The 17,286-nt window shown below is 42.1% G+C and overlaps 1 protein-coding gene across 4 annotated transcripts in view; it reads right to left on the bottom strand.

Moving 5' to 3' along the window:
* LOC121904923 (vacuolar protein sorting-associated protein 13B-like) overlaps positions 1-17,286 on the bottom strand; it is a 342,443-nt gene that overhangs the window by 18,407 nt on the left and 306,750 nt on the right. For all 4 annotated transcript variants that reach the window (XM_042422730.1, XM_042422728.1, XM_042422729.1 and 1 more), the window contains 6 exons: positions 14,575-14,730; positions 11,636-11,902; positions 9,558-9,641; positions 8,805-8,980; positions 4,388-4,558; positions 1,210-1,417 (listed from right to left, as the gene is read on the bottom strand). In XM_042422730.1, the coding sequence (XP_042278664.1) occupies positions 1,210-1,417; positions 4,388-4,558; positions 8,805-8,980; positions 9,558-9,641; positions 11,636-11,902; positions 14,575-14,730 (1,062 nt within the window). The remainder of the gene's footprint in view (positions 1-1,209; positions 1,418-4,387; positions 4,559-8,804; positions 8,981-9,557; positions 9,642-11,635; positions 11,903-14,574; positions 14,731-17,286) is intronic.

Raw genomic sequence — 17,286 nt, 5'->3', positions numbered from 1 at the left:
CTGCTTAGTTAGTGGCAGAGAAATCTGTGTATGTGTGTGTTATGTTCCACGGGGGAAAACCATCTGCAGACCTCTTCTTCTGATCTCAGAAGCCAGTGAGAAGACATGCTTATAGGATACAGTGACAGAGCTTGGCTGCGGATAAAGACTTAGGCAGGGAATATTGTTGTAATGCAGCTCTGGTGAATGATCTCAGGTTTTGTACTTATTAGTCAAAACTGAAATGAGAAGAGGGATGGTTTCATAATGAAGGCTATCCTGCCATGAAAAGAAAGACTTCCTGGTCTTGATCTACAGACAAAATATATCTTCAGTGCAATAGGAAGATCATAGTAGATCATACAATGCCAAAAATCTGGAAAGTCTAGTCTATTAATGTCTTTCAGAATCAAACTAGTTTTGAACTAATAGGAAACTATTGAAAGTTGACATTCTTGTAATAAGACTCCTTTGATGTAGCATATTAAATAGTGTGTAAGTATTATATAAAAAATGTACGTGGTGTAAAAAAAAGAACAGAAAACTTCAACATATACTTAAAGTGGCAATCCACTGATTTTACATATAAAGTTCAGTTTAGTTGTCATGAGGAGTACTACTCATCCTGTTATACATGGTATGTGTATAATGTCTTACGTGGCTCTAGAGGGAGATTTCTTAAGTCAGAGAAAATAAATAAGGGCCACTTCACAAACTGGAGGCGAGGGCTGTGCCTGAATTCACTCCTTTAGTGTACTATATTTACCTTCTGCCTTTTTTTGAGTGTCCGCATTCTAGTTATGTAACTTTATCCACCGTATAGCGCCCTCAAAAATTCCACAATGGAATGAAAAAAACAGCGTTCATGTCATGTACGCTACTTTCTACTAACAATCCCACAATACAATGCCCCGAATTTTATAGATGTGAAATTTACAGTTGTGCGACTCCACAGCTGTCAGTGATTATGCTAAATGATGATGATTAGTAAGTGTCTGAAATTTCAATTTACTGCTCATTATGGAGTTAACTACTGAGTGTCTATTATATAGGGAGTAATCAGTGAGTGAACGAGGGAGTGATTTCAGACACAGCCATGGGAATTTAAGAGGCAGTGGGAAGTATAGATGCTGTTGAGTTGACCTCTTGACCTCTGCAGCTTTGATTATTAGCATTCTTTTTTTTTAGTGTTTTCTCTTCTGGGTACACGTACTGTAGATGGCACCCTACCTTGAAGTTGGGTGGTACAATAACCTTGCCAGCTGGTATCTGCAGAACGATGGTCTCTCCCTCAAAAAGCCAAAGGTCCCATTGGGAGTGGTTGGCCAGCAAGGCCCAGGGCAGCAGCTCCACCAGCAGGGTGTTCAGGCCAGACTTCCAGCAGGATAACTTCACCTGCATGGGACTGTCCCACTGGGCAAGGGGCTCCAGCACTGACCTGTGGAGGTAGAGGACAAATCACTCTAGTAGCATCAGATTATGGGAATTTGATTTTACTACAGCAGCTGATTGGCAGGTATAGAAGAGACAGATAATAGAGAGTGATCCACTCATACAGAAAGAGCCAGTGGAGTAAAATGCATACATACATTTTTAAGCATGAATGAACTGACTGGGAATTAAACCTGCAACCCTGACAGTGTTGATGTCTTGTTCTATGTAATGCGCTAAACCAGATGACAGCCAAGCAAGCCGACATGCTGATCAAATGTCTACTGTGCTGAGCTTGTTTCTTATTTAAGCCGGGGCAGTAATGCTATGGGACTGTAAACACTTCACCCTAGACACATAGCCATAATGACATATATATAGACAGAGAGACAGACACACAGCTACCTGTAATGCAGTATTGATAAACAACTATTATTGTCAGATCAGCTTGGTAATGAACCCATTTTGCTCAATCACCAGGGTTAAGGATATCATTTCCGCTTTCTGCTTGGCTGTGGGCTTGTTTTACACACTGCCAAATATAGAACACACTTAAACAGGCATTTAAATGTCTTATAAAAACAAACAATTCTTATACTTGTTATACTACACAGACCATTAACACACTGACAGGCTATACAAATACAAAGAAAGAAACAGTCTGCAAACAAGTTATGCAATACAAACAGATACAGAGAATAGTTGACAAGGCATCTGGGAACACACATGGGCATGTTGAGACACAGACAAACAGGCAGACAGACAGAGAAACACACAACCATTTTTCCACCAATCCACTGACACAGCAGTCATTTCACGGTAATCATGGTCTTGTGAGCCCTAAACAGCGCTGAGTGCCAGAAGAGAGCCAAACAAACAGTTCTCTCAGACTTACTCTGAAGTTCAAAGCCATCAAAAGCGACCCAATCTTCCCTCTCCCCCAAGGCCGCCTCGACTCTCCTCAACCCACCTTAAAGTATCTAACTTGTCACACACCCAAAGACTCCTGCTGTGAAACTGACCAAAAAAGAACTGGGGATAGTTATTCTTTAACATTTACTGGTGTTTGTATTTGTGTGTGTTTAAATAAGGCATTGACCTCAAGGCTGAGGGCAGCTAAGTGCAGAGCTCATAAATCACATTACAGAGCTCACAAAAAGGTAATTGAAAGAAATGTGCTTAGCAGCTTCTGTCAAAACCCTCCAACCTTGGAGTTAAGGGGTTTCAGAAGTGTGACTTTTGAGAAGCACACACACACACACACACACACACACACACACACACACACACACTCCAACCACTACAAGATGTTTGTTTAATGATTGTGGAGGTGCCCCTCTGCCATTAAAAATTCTACAGAGAAAGAAAAATAACATTTACCACTTTCAACTTCCTCTGCCACTTTAAGACAAAATATTTACACACTCCCTGCCAAGGAGTTCAGTTGATTTGGTTTCTCCACTGTGCCAGAGAGATTGAACCGTCTTTCCAAATAGCAAACAGTATCACTGTTATCAGCAGTGAAGAAAAATATACAAATTAATCTGTGGCTTTCACTTGCTGTCCAAGTTCTGAGTATGTTTAGAGAAAGCAATCAGTGCTATTAATTCACTAATGGCACTTTTTCCCCTCTTCCTCTTACTATATTTCCCTTATGTTGCTTTACATAACGTAGCGAGACTTCTGGGTTACAGACAAACTACCACTTTCCATGATGGGAAATGTGCTTTGGCCTTGGGCTTTTGTTTCACAGGGATGGATCATAGAGAAGAGAGAGCCCTGACTGACAGAGAAACCCAACACCAAACCAGTGCCTCCACTGAGATGCAGTGTGTGTGTGTGTGTGTGAGACATTTAAAGGTGAGCGATGTGTATGGCTGTGTGCGTATGTAAGTGTTATGAGTGTGTACACACATGTGTTGGGTAACAATCTATGTGTGTGTGTGTTTGCGTATGTATAGAGAACAGAGAAACCCAGGCAGAGAAACCCAGGCAACCACAGGCAGACATATGGCCCACATGTCCAGCAGATCCACTGGGACTCTTTGTAACTCGGAGCCTGTGGGAGAGCATGTGGCTACGTCTTCTACCGCTGCTATCAAGATGTGATTGCTTTGTGACAAAAGATGATTCCCAGAGTGACATTTGCGGACAGATTCACATGTGCATACTGCCCGACAGTATACGTAAACTCATGCGAGAGCCACGTAAACACACATGCGCATCCATACACATATATGCAGGATACATACTGTACGCTCTGCAAACCTGTGCCAAGTTTTAACTGGATGCAAGGCCCTGTGACTTGTGTGAGAAAGTTAGACTGTGACAGAGTGACTAAATCTCCGGTCTGTGGGGATGGCAGTGGGATGCCTGCTAACGTCTGATGCATGGTTCAGCATTGTCTTTGCAGTTAACCGTTTTATTATTTGAACAAAGACTCAGCAATAAAGAAAAGCCTCCCTCATTAAAGACTCTCTTGCACAACGCTGTGCTTTGAAGAGGGATGCTGTATGAAGCTTACGATTTAAAAAAACACACTGGTGGGTCTTCGATGAAATTTTTGTTATGAAATACTCACAGCCAAATTTAATGCTTACCACAAAAGTGCTATTATAAAAAGGAAAAATAATACATGCTGAGTTATTAGAGAGGATCATGAGGTGTCATGGTGTCTTGGGGAGATGACGGCTTGGACACTCATCATGTTGCAAGTGTGAATCAAGTGTGGCTCACAACTTGCGTTATGACTCATTATTTCTCCATGCTGCCTTGCGTCACCTTGTTCTTCCATGGGCTCCTCAAGATACTGTTTCAAAGAGTCCCATAAAAAGATGACCATTTTTGACTTACCACATGTGTACTTAACCTTTATAGACTCATAAACGTTTGTTGTACACCTTCCAGTAGCTTTAGCTACAAAGGCATGTTCTCACAGTTTCAGGGCACTGAAGATACAACAACTAAAATGGAGTACCTGTCAGTATCTTTGGTGACATAAGGCCACGGTGGCTCAGTGGAGGTCTTCGGACCATAGAAGTCGGCCAGGATGTGTTCCACGTTGTCCTCATTTCCACTCTTGTTCACTATCTGTTTGATTAGGCTGGTGGAGATTGGTACAGCGCAGTGGGAAGCATCTTCATCCTCCCTGAGGGATGAAACACAAACACAAATTCATTACAGATTTCTCTGGGAAGACCTGTGATACATGTGTTCATTTGTCTATGTCAGATTTGTAACAATTTCAGTTTGCAATGGATACTTCACAAGAGATATATATTGACCGGGATTCTAAACAATGTGCCATCTTGACCCAAGAATGTGCAGTTCCTCCTGCCAAGGAGGCACTGTACCAGCTGATATCACTTATCTTGATTATCTCCTCCTCTGTGGTGGATGTGTGATAAGTGATTGCTTGAAATGAAATACTCTTAGGGTCACAAAGGCACATGGTTCTTAACCACTGCTGTGTATTTTGTCAGCAAATCTGGCTTGGAAGCATGTTTACTTATTCTATGCCAGAAACAATTCAAACATATTTTTGGCTGGACCGCAAAAATGGGGCCAGCCCTATCAATGTGAATGTCTGTCCCTGACTGACTGAGTGACTGACTGATGAAGTTATGTATGGTGTAACTTCATCACTCGTCTCAGCCAAGTGTCGCCACTTCCTGTATCAATCATTTCAGATTAAAAGCCCTCTGGCGTTTCATACACGGTCTAGCCATATACTAGGTTTTGACCTAGTCTTGTTTATTTCAGTATAGAACAAGACATCTCTTGACAGCAGCTGACTATTCCTATTGTTCTGCTCAGTACAACTAAAGTGACCCCCGGTTAAACTTGCTTTTACCCTAAAACCTCGAAGAGCCTTGAATCTGCCTTTTGTTTTGGATTTTTTTTCCTGACATGCAGTCTTGCCTTATAAACACTACTTCAAAAAGATCATAGAAAAGCTAAACAGCAGTAAATAATCCTATTGGATACCTCAGCCCCAGACACTGGTCAATTATGGCTTTGCAACATGAAGAAAAAAATAACTAAATCCAAACACTGTAATAGCTTCTCCTCTTTCTCTGGGCAGCATCCAGTTCCACTTGGCTAAAGCAAAGCAGCCCCCTTACCCCAGAGCAGCAGTTTATTAATAGAGCCCATTGTGCTATAAAAGGAACTCAGGGGCTATTGCTTATGGATCTGGGGCAAGACAGAGGAGAGGGACAAGGTGTTGACAGGAAGCTTTTCATCCAGAGCAGTTCCTGAGGGGGGATACTGGAAGAGGCTTCTGATTGTAACCCTCAGTTTTCTAATGTGGTGGCCTATATGAGGAGAGCAGGACATAACGGTTTTGGTTAAGACTTGTCTGTGTCTCTTGTGTCGCAGACCGCAACTCTGCTCTCTACCTCGTCCATTAGAGGCCACAACTATGTGTAATTACAGGAAGGAAAGATGAGCTGTTGACCAGCGAACATTCAAGATTGGATCCGTCCTAGAGGTTTGGGGTTTGGGGGACTGGTGTGCATGTGTGTGTGTGTGTGTGTATACAGTATATGTGTATGTGTGTGAAGGTACGTTTACAACTGTGGCTTGTAGTGTGTGTGTGTTTGTGAGGATGGATAGGGATGAGGGATGGATTGAGTTGGGGGGACAAGGGAGGGGGGTATGTAAGTTTGTGCGGTGAGAGGCAGTTTAGGCAGGGGACGCATCGTAAACACAAGAAGCATTGTGGTTGCAATCCAGAAAGACAAGACACTTAGTTGTTTCTGAGCTTGCTTTTTACGCACATGAAAAGGATTTATCTACAACAACAGGGGCCAAATATATTCCCAGTCACTGTATGGCCACTGTGGTTCCTTTATGGCAGCTGAAATCAAAACAAACTTTGTGACCAGATATCTAAACACACAACAGTTACAGAAAAAAAATTCTCTCAGGGGGAGTCAATTACACTCAACGTTTACTCTGTTTATTCAGATCACCACTAGTTGCTACCAAAAGCGTGATTTTTCTTCCATGGATTCACATAAAACAACATAGATTACATATCTACAGATAACAAATACAGTAGGAACAACAACAATACAGTATGTACATATGGTACTAATTTCCCCTGAGGCCACCCATACTGAAACATACACTCGTGTTACTGAAAGACATTTTGGACCAAAGCATCTGCCATTTATGTGTACATGACATGTACAAGAGGTATTGTGGCAATGTTATTCAATGATTTTATTAGCCATATAACCTAAAGATGAATTACAGATGCATGGCATTTCTTTTAAAGGCAAATGTTGATGCAACTGAATATTGAAAAAAAAAAAAAAGATTCAGCGTAGTGGAACCTACTATGAGAAACTGGATAAAAAGCTGTCTATTAGAGGATGATATGGACAATATGAGCAAGTGTGAACACACAATGACAAACTAGGACAGAGAAACAGGCCTAGTAATGATGTATGTGACAGACTCTGCCCATGATGAAGTGGCGACTGTCACACTTAAACTGGCACATAACTAACCAAGACAATGACAGACACAGACCACACACAGATATGAGGACACTCATGCACATACTCATCTACCCACACAAACATGTGTGCATACACACATGCAATCCTCTCTCTCTACACACACACACACACACACACACACACACACGCACATACAAATACAGAGCAAATGTGGGGCCAAAAACCTGCTCTCTGTTAGGGCATGTATCTAAATGAAGTGTAATTATGGCCAAACCTGACATGTTGGAATTGGAGCTGTGTCTCAGCAGCTGCCAAGCTGGCTTCCTGCTCTCCTGAAATGTGCCTAGATCCCCCTGGATCATGTCTTCATACTGGCTCACAGAAACCAGAATGTGGTGTGAGAGAATCTTAAGTAAGTGTCTCTCCCTCTTCGCTAACTGGAGGCATAAAAAACCCATTACAGAAGACGAGAGTCAGACTCTGTCCTTTACAGCAGTATGAGCTGGTAGCTGATGACATAATTTAATGCTGGTTTGAAAGAACTAAATTGTCCAGTTAAAGGTAAAGTCAGCGATTCTAATTCGTTACACTTTTTGTCAAATACAGCGAATATCTCCTCATGGTCTACTAGCTGTCCGTTGTGTGTGTGCGCTGAAAAAAAATACGGTGTTCATACACAGCACTGGCTCTGCAAATGTGCATGTAAACACAGTGGCTTGGAGCCAGCCACACTACACAACTCCAGCCAATCAGCAACAGTCAGGTAGCTATCGTGCTTGTGCACAGGACAGGGGGGAGTCATCAAGGCAGTTGTCTGTGTGAGGACATGACAGTCTCCCGTCTCCGGCACCCGTTGAATGGTGGGGGAGGGCTGGTGAACTGGAGAGAGAGAGAGGCTGTGGCCAATTCACGTAGAAAAAGTTTTCTCTCACGGAACAGATACGCTTCCATTTTATTAAATGTATCAATCCACATTGAATCTGAGACAGTCTCACTGAGACCCCCCACTTTTACTCTCTAAGTTTGTTTCTATCGCATTTAGTGAAGCGTAATCTGAGCAGGCAGCTGTTTAAATCACACAGATATCCTGCTGTATATGTGTTTTCAAACACTGTCAATTTCTTCCCGTGGAGCCGACATGAAAACTATTTTGGTTCAGTAAATTTCTGCTGTCCGTCAGAATGGTGAAGGCAGTTTGGCCGGACGCTGTCCTCTCAGCTCCCCAGGAGCTGCAGCTGACAGACGGATGCTTCTGTGGACAGAGATGCTGAACACAGGCTGAGTGAGAGGTGGGGAGGCTGCAGAGAGGCGGAGAGTGTGGATGGACTGTTGTGCTCATGAGATGAAATTTTTTTCCACTGGTGATAAGATGTAAGAGGAACAGAAGTGACTCTACAGCTGACGCATCACTCTGGATTCCTCCATATCTCTCTTTTGCTTGTTGCCAAGGCAATGCACATTCATGAATTTGGAGGCGAAGCTTCTGAAGGAGCACGAAGGGAGGGGTGTATTTGTTTGGGGGTTTAGTTCAAATATCAACAGTCTTTCTCCAGAATGACTGACTCTACCTTTAAACTGTTCTGCTGATCAGCAACCATCTAGGTTATGAACAAACAGCAAGGATGAAAACCAATGACGTGCTAAAGATGAAGTGGCAGATGAAGGTCTGTGTCAGTCTGACTTGTGTTAATATTAATGGAATGTGTAGGAAATCCAAATGACCCAATCTAAATGACCCACAACAAACTAACCAGTTTGTTGTGGGTCATTGAGATTTTTAAAAATGTATTTTTATAAGATCTATCTTAGTGCGTGGTAACTTATTGTAATTATCATTATATTATATTATATTATATTATATTATATTATATTATATTATATTATATTATATTATATTATATTATATAGTGTACATTATATTACCTGGCCTGGAAAGTGAGGTGGTGGGTGAGGTCAGCCTCAGTGTTTAACAGGGGCTCCTGGTGGCCCTGTCCTTGTATCAGCTGGCCCTCTCTCAGTCCGAGGCTCCTCTTCTCTACGTGGACGATTACTGGATCTGGCAAGTGACTTCTCATGACAAACAATGGACTGAAAACCACCTGAAACAGGTAATCCATACAGAACAACCATTAGAAGGAAAGACTGAACACACTCTAAACGTATGGGCTTAAACTGGCAGGAATAGTTAGCTGAAGGTGATGATGAAATCATGATGAAAATCTTAGATGTTCAATAATTTGACTGCAGTGAATCCTTAGCGCTTACCTTCATATTTTGGACTAATCAGTGAATTAATAATCTTAATATGTTACACTGGAATTGAAAGTATGGCAACTCTGAGTAGCAGAGAGACAAAGTGTTGAGATATTACAACTAGAAATAATGTAACCACTGTACAGATCAACCAGGTAAATACAAATTAAACAAATCAAGATGGTTAATTAATGTAATCCACGCAAAAGATGGACAGACTCCAAATGACGAAAAATAAAGAGTGTGATTTGTGACACAATGAAATAAATGATAGAGCATAACGATGGACATTTTTCTATTGTCACACAATATATATATCATCAAATCGCACAGACCTACAACAAGTTTTAAGTTAAAATCCCAATTTTGTGTCACAATGCGGAAATAAACACTATAAAGTGTGTGTGTATTTAGGACACTCACCACTCTCTGTTGTATGTGAGAATCAGGTTCAATAGTGATAAGAGTACACCACACGTAGAGCAAAGACCCACTGGAACATGGCACCTGAAAGTAGACAAGCTGCTTGTTATTGGTAGTCTCATCATTTCAACACAAGACATACTGTGCTTGGGCTATTTTCAGCGATTCTCATATCTTACTGTACCATTATTTAAAGGGTTAACAAGAAAAAGATTAATCAAGAACAGTCAAGGGCGACTTGTTTGTGTTTGTTTGTGGTTAGAAAGTAAAATATGGATGTCTGATGACTTAAACGCCTTTGTATCCTCTCACTCACTGATGGCATGTTTATAGCCTCCATCAGTAATACATTATCATGTTTTGTTCTAAAAAACATTGCTTCTTGGCTTCTTCCAGTAGTTAAAAGTTAAATCTCCCCAAAGCCCTGCTACACAATATCATGGCTGAGGTGACTGACAACTATTAGTGCCAGATAATAGACCATTAAATGCAGTTAAATCTTAGCAAGATTTAAAGGCTGAGAATGTGCCCACCGAAGGCTGAGCACTCTTAATGTGTCACTGGTGTTTGTCCCATTTACTCCTCACTCCTCATTAGAACCTTGGGATGCCAAGGCACATTACAAGTGGTCTAGTTTATGACAGACTGGGGACTTCATTTACTGGTGGGGACAGCAAAGTGGAGAACATTCAGTTTTAATATGAAGGCTCTTGCAAAACAGTCTTGTTGGGATGAGGGAGTGAATTTTTGGCAAACAGATACTCTATAGCCCTGATCCACCAAAAACACTCATCATTGGAAAAAGGTCATGACGACCTCCTGTGCTTTGTCAAAAGAAAAGGACAAGGGCACAAAAACATAATAAGAGTAAGGGAGGAGGAAGGTGAGATATGGAAGAGGAGTTACTTCAGATGGATTACTGATATGGAGAAGCAGGAGACAGATGGGAAAAAAGGCAGACATTGACAGGGGAGAGAATTATAGCGTGGAACAGGTGGACAGGCTGGATGCCAGAAGATGAAGTAAATAAAGAAGAGGAGTTAACTACAACAAGATAGATGAGTGAGCCAGTGTGTGGGTGAGAGAGTAAAAGAAAGGGAGGAAACAAGAGAGTGAAATAGCAGGAGACAGACAGAGATAGAGAGATCTAAGGACTCAGCTACTAGTCCAGGCAGCTCTCTCATTCAGAGCCAAACCTCCATATGTGTAATGAATGGCTGATCTGAGGAGAAGAGATAACAGCGGAGGTTGGAGTGAAGTCAGAGATGTTCAGACCCACACACAGAAGCTGGAGCAGTAGAAATGACTAGCTGTTAACAGCATGGGCTCATAAAGCAGGAAAACAGAAAGAGAGGGAGACCAACAAAGACAGAGAACAAGAAAAATAAAGAACAAGAGCAAGACGAGCAGGGATGAAGAGAAGGAGAGATCATCTGGCGCAAATCCAGTGGTGTGAAAGTGCCTTCAAAGCCTCTGTCTGTGCCCACATATCAGCTAGTGTTTCCTGTCTATGGTCAGTGTTGTTATGAGAGAGCATAAACTGTATTTTCTGCCTCTCAACATTGTTGGGTTATGGGTTGGAAAGTGGAAGGCCTTTGTAAGCCTATCTGAGGGGACAATCTCAATCTGTTTTCGAACAGTGAGTAGCAGCTCTGCCACTGTGGCCACCCAGGAGAAGAGGATCCGGTCACAGTTGGTGGTCCAGTCACCAGCTCCAAACATGTGTGTATGTGGATGGAGAGCTTGATGGAAGTGGTGATGTGTGCAATGTGTGCTTCTATCTGTGTTTGTCTGGCTAGCATATTCAACAGCTTGCATGTGGACAATTCCATGTGCTACGGAGCTGCTATGGTCTATATGTGCGTGCTTTCCCATCTGTCTGTATATCCATATCAAACGTGTTTTCAAAAATGACATTTAAAGTAGCCTATCAAAGTAAAGAGCATGCAGACAAGTCTGAACAAGCACCGATTCAGTTTGGTTGTAAAAAATCAATTCCACTAAACTATGGCTAGAGTATGGCTAGAGAAAGGTCATGTAGTGTGTCTTAGATATTCAGTCTATTTGTCTTACAGTACCTGTACAACAGAGCTGCTGCTGCCCTTGTCCCTCCTCTCCAGCTGAACATCCTGGGACCAGTCTTCATCCCCTCGAGCCCTCACACACAGCTCTGTCATCTCTGCGTCCTCCAGTACATAGGAAGGCAACTTCTCCCCCGCCTCCAGGCAGTCACAGTGTTCTCTGACAACTGTCTGACTGTCAGGCCCCACGTAGTGCTGTACCACCCGCAGCTCGATGTCCTGAGTCAGGTAGCTGCACATCACCTGCCGCCCACATATTATTACCTGGACAGAAGAGGGTTACAGGGGGAAAATTGACACAAATAAAATAATTCATCTCACTGCAGCAGACATTGTTGTGTTTACAGTGTTCAGCATAGCGCATGATGTAACAGAAGGATGGTTAACATCTGAACTTTAACCACAAAGCAGAGCAGAGTTCAACTCTTTCTTAAGTCTAGATCTGGATCAGGTTTCTTTTTTGGGCAACGTTATAACTGGTAAATCTGTAAGGGACGCTGAAAAGCCAGGGACTGTTGGACCTGATGGCAAAGGTGAGTCTAGCTGTTTCTAATGGCAACACTTAAAGGTGAGATGAAAAACTAAGCCGTCATAGAGAGGCAGGAGACGTGACAATCGTTAGTCATTCTCTGAGGGAATGCATGGTATTGCACTCAGTCGTACACATGAAAAAACACAATAGTAGAATGTGAATTATTTAAAAAAGAAGCTTGAGAGAAAAGTTAAACATGTTTTACCCCCTCACCCTTGTCCAATCACTGCATGAAGAATGTGTGATTGTCACAAAAGGTCATTGGTGCTAGAAAATTAATTGTGCTGTATCTGAAAGCACTCTGAATCAGTACAACTTCAAATTCAACTTTGCCTGCTGCTCTAAATGATTCACAGGGCCTGATGCCTCTGTAGCTGCACTACTGCTGTCTATGTTCTTATCAAAGGGTTGCTCTATGGAGCCTGTTTTCTTCTTCACTGCCTGACAGCTTTCCAAGGTCACTATCTATCAATCCATATATGCTTACACACACACACACACACACACACACACGCACACGCACACGCACACGCACACGCACACACACGCCAAGCCACAGCCACAGCCACCAGGGAGCTCTCATCTGGGACTGACACATCAAATTGTGCTCAGAATTGACTGTTTCCACCACCCTCTGTGAATGTGTGTGTTTATGTCTTTGCATGTGTTTGCATGGCTGTGTGTGTTCTGCAGGTTGTGGGACTGATAATGATCTTGGAGAGAAAGATGTTGGCCCCTAATGAGTGAAATCTCTCCATCAATCATTTCTTTATATCCATTCACAGACACACTCGCGTCAGCAGCTAGCTGTAATATACACACACAGCACCGGAACACACTTTTTTTCCCTGACCGCCCATCTTCCTCTTCCTCTCCTCCCCTCTGTGTTGATACACATATGTGCAAAAAGAAAAAGAATGACAGAGTGAGACAAAGTCTGTTTCAGAGAGAATGAGAGAGAAAAACCAGAGAGCCATAAAAACAAATAACCCACTGGGAGTTTTAGAGAGAAACAGAAAAGATAAAAATGTACATTTCTAAGCACTGAAATGAATAGTCAATTAATTGATTAGTGGATCATTTCAAAACTGACAACTATTATGATAACTTATTCATATTTCATGTACTTCATCAAGCAAAAATGCATTCACAAGTTCCAGTTCTCAAATGTGAGAATGTGCCACTTTTCTCTACTTCTCTATGTGACTGTAAATGTAATACATTTTGGGTATTTTAAGTAATTTGAAGACGTCACTTTAGACTTTGAAAAATTGTGATGGGCATCGATATTTTATGACAGTTTACAGATTAAATGATTACTCTATAATTAAAAAATAATTGAACTGATCATAACAACAATCGTTGGCTGCGGCCCTGATGCCTTCACATATGTCCTGCTGGAGGCAGTGTGATTGTTTGTAATTAGAAAATGAATGAGTGTGTATGCGGTTTATATGAGGGGGATTTTCAACAGCAGTTAACATGAGGTGCTGATATAATTAATAATATGGAGGCCATCATAATAAAAGACCAGAGAGGAAGAGTACAGTTGTGGGAGTACCCCCCCCCAACTCCCCCCCTGCAGGCGGGAGCCAACTTTCTCTGTAGTGGCAGCCACTGTCCCACTCTGAGGCTTTGTGTTGTGAATTGGATGTGACCAATGCACATACCCTATCATTGGATCCAATGGGAGCAAGATGTAAGCGGTGTCTGGGACAGACGGAAGAAGGAATGCGAGAGGCCGAGTCTGTTTTGTCTGGAGGACGAGTGGGAGACATGTGCAACACTTGACACTGTTTACATAACAAAGTGTCACCGCCATAATCTGATGGCATCTCCGCATTTTCAGGAATACAGCGACTCTGCCTTGTATTTGTGGAAAAATTCAAACATGATTCACCACTATGATTTGGTTTATGTTGGTTCATGATTTCTTGTGATCTTCTTTGTGGATTGATGGGGTACATTGTGTTTTTGGATGGCTTCAAGCTCATAAGCTTTTGTTTTAGTGCTATAAAACAGATTACAAAAACTGACAAAAACAGAATACAGTCTGTTGTTAGCCGAGCAACTACTAAATCATAACATAAATGGAAAAAAACTGGGCATTCAAAAGTGCTCATCCCAAAATGAGTGCTGGGAAAAAGGCCAAGCTTCCAAAGTGACACATAGTGGTGGTCCACAGGCACAATGTAGCAAATAGGTTCCTGCTCTCTGAGTAATTCTGAACCGCTAAAAAGATTTGTTACAGGTTCATGCTGGATTCTTTTTTATATAACAAATTCTAATGTTTGTAAAAGGATATTTGCTGGATGAAGAATGTAAATAATGTGTTTACTATGTTTTAACTATCTTTTGTGGGCTTGTTATTACCATGACAACCTGAAAAAAAACACAACTGTACCTGTTTCTGGACACCGTTGAGCTGCACCACTTTGATGATGAGTGAAGCGGTGCGTCCTTTATACTGAATGGTCCTCAGCAGAGTCCCTACATTGTCCACGCTGAAGGCCTCCGACCAGCGCCAGTTCCCCCAACCTTCGATGCAGATGTGGAGCAGCTGCAGGATGGGACAGAGCAGGACACACACACAAAAACAGAGACAGAAGACACCAGACATCAGAGGTTAGTCTTCTTGCCCTTTATTTATCCCCGAGCAAAAGGCAAGTAAACAACAAGATTCTTTGTTTAGAAGATTTTGGTAGGGGGGAGAAGAACAACAAAGTTCCTGTTTACTGGTGCTAAGCAGGCCTGCTGCTGTTGGAAGCAGAAATGTAAGGTCGCACACAATAAACTGGCTGGTGGAAAACAGCTGATGTGGAAGCTCATTATGGCTGCATATGTGTGTGTGTGTGTGTGTGTGTGTATGTGTACTTGTGCGGTTGGTTATGGAAGGCTCTGTTCTCCACACATCTAAATAAGAGGCAGATAGTTTGGCTCTCAACCTTTTCAGCTTCATATCCATCACTTCAATGTGGAGCACATCCATGTGTGTGGCTGGGTGTAAACACAGACTCAGGAGGACAGCAATAAACAGACGCTGTCCTATCTTTTGACATTCAGTGGTGACCATTTTCCGACCATTTTTCACATAATTCCTTGTTTTGTGGGCCACGACATGGCAGTCGGGATGAAAATATATAAAGAAACATGATTTCTAAGATAACGACATCTGTATCTGCAAACAGTCTGTGCAGACAGAGGTTTTAGCTTTCTTCTCCATTAATCCATAATATATATTGGTTTGGTTTAAAAAAATATTTATTTTAAGGTATCATGAAGTGCATATAGCTGTGGCTTGCAAGCTGTACAAAAGGCAAGTGGGCTGGTCAAATGTCCATTGATGCATAAAGCACATCTGTGCTACAGTGAGGTCATTCACAGACTATCTGTCCACTTCTTACCACAGGATGCTGAGCACTACATGACTAGGAAACTCATTTGTCAAACAATGTGAGTGTTGTCATGAGATTATGGTCACAATACGGGAGCAGAATCATAAATACGTGGGGAGATCTAAAGCCTTCTCCCCTCCTGAGGCAGCGAGTGTGACCTTCCACCTGACTGAACTCTCTGTGTCAGCCCTGCTGCCAACACAACTTTAAACTTGCAACAGTCAGAGAGGGAGGGGAGAGAACGTGAGAGAGACAAAGAATGTATGTGACCGAGAGAAGAGGGGGCTCGGGGGTTCAATATTCTCCCAGAGGAGTAGCGACCAGATTGAAACACTGAAAAGCGTTTTTGAAGATTTACACTTTGGCTCGTCGCTTCAATGTGCCGAACATTTAGCCAATCTGTTTAAAGAAAAACAAATTACTCCTGAGGTCAAAGAGCATGGGGGGACCCTGGTCAAGACCTTATATGTTTCTCTCCGCTGCAGTCTTTCCTGACTGTTTGAAGGCAGATTTCTTTACAATAACATTCTTAATCAAAGCCTGAATTCCCTTTCTTCAAAATTGTCACTCCTCCCTGTCGGCTGAGTGGAAATGACATCATTTCTCAGAGCTCCTTCTCAGTGGACTTGCTCACAGTGAAAGTGGCAAAGTGGTGTAAACAGCCAGGTGGAGGAGGTTAAGGTTAAGCCTAAGGGTGGAGAACACCTAGATGATTCCCTAAACCAGCACTAACATTACAGTCAAGCCAGTTAAGATCATGGTGGTCTGAGAAAAACTTTGAAAAGAACTGTAATGTGGGATTTTCTTCCATTCAGCTCCCACTCTCTTTATAAAGGGATTTTGCCCTGGATGGGACAGAAACCTTTTAATTTGCATTCAACTTAAAACCTGCTTGAAGTTCCTAATATTAGTTTCAGTCTTTGAGATTTTGTGAAATATGGTCAAACTCTTGTGGTGGTGTGCCCACTGGAGATCTCTGCTGTGCCTCAGCACCATCTGCAAGGACCGATTTGTTATTTCAACACTTCGTTCTCCTTTAACCTCTCTGTCCCTCCCTCTTTTTCTGTGCACTTTATCACGCCTGTGGCTCAACTTGACCTTTAAGGGAGAAGTCATAATAATGTCTCTCCTCAAACTTCAAACGGCGACTGCCGCTCTTGTTTTAATTCATCACTGCTCTGACTCAAGCAGTGGAAGAAAAAAAAAAAACAGCAGTGACACAGACGAACTGGACACGTAGGACAACAAGAATGAAAAATAAGAAGCTGTTTCGCCTCTTTGTGACTTATCCAAGTGTTGTGACACTGAGAAAACCCAGTCAGCCACATGTGCTGGTTTCATGCACATGGATTAAGCCTGGCACTGACATGCAACTGAACAGAGAATTTTACCAAGCGAAATCTCTGTGTGGAAAGAATCTGAGGCAAAAATCAATAGATCACACTGTCCCTCCTCCACTCTTTGTACTTAATCCAGAGTTAGAATCAAATGTTTCTATTTTATTTATCGTTTTGAAGAGAACAGTAATACTGTGTAAACTGTAGGTGACAAGATGACAGTGGGGAGATGAAACTGCCTGACAAAAATGAAAAGGCCAAAACTGGTCACTGTGCTCACTTCTAAAACCACATAAATGTATTTTTTCACTTAGTTTTTAATTTTGCTGGTGGTGCATGTTAAGAAACCACAATCACATCTGCTCTTTAATGTGAAGATCACAA

This window comes from Thunnus maccoyii, chromosome 10, assembly GCF_910596095.1.
Source record: "Thunnus maccoyii chromosome 10, fThuMac1.1, whole genome shotgun sequence".
NCBI lineage: Eukaryota > Metazoa > Chordata > Actinopteri > Scombriformes > Scombridae > Thunnus > Thunnus maccoyii.
The sequence above is the reverse complement of the archived record's forward strand: the minus strand, read 5'-3'. Positions and strand labels throughout refer to the sequence as shown.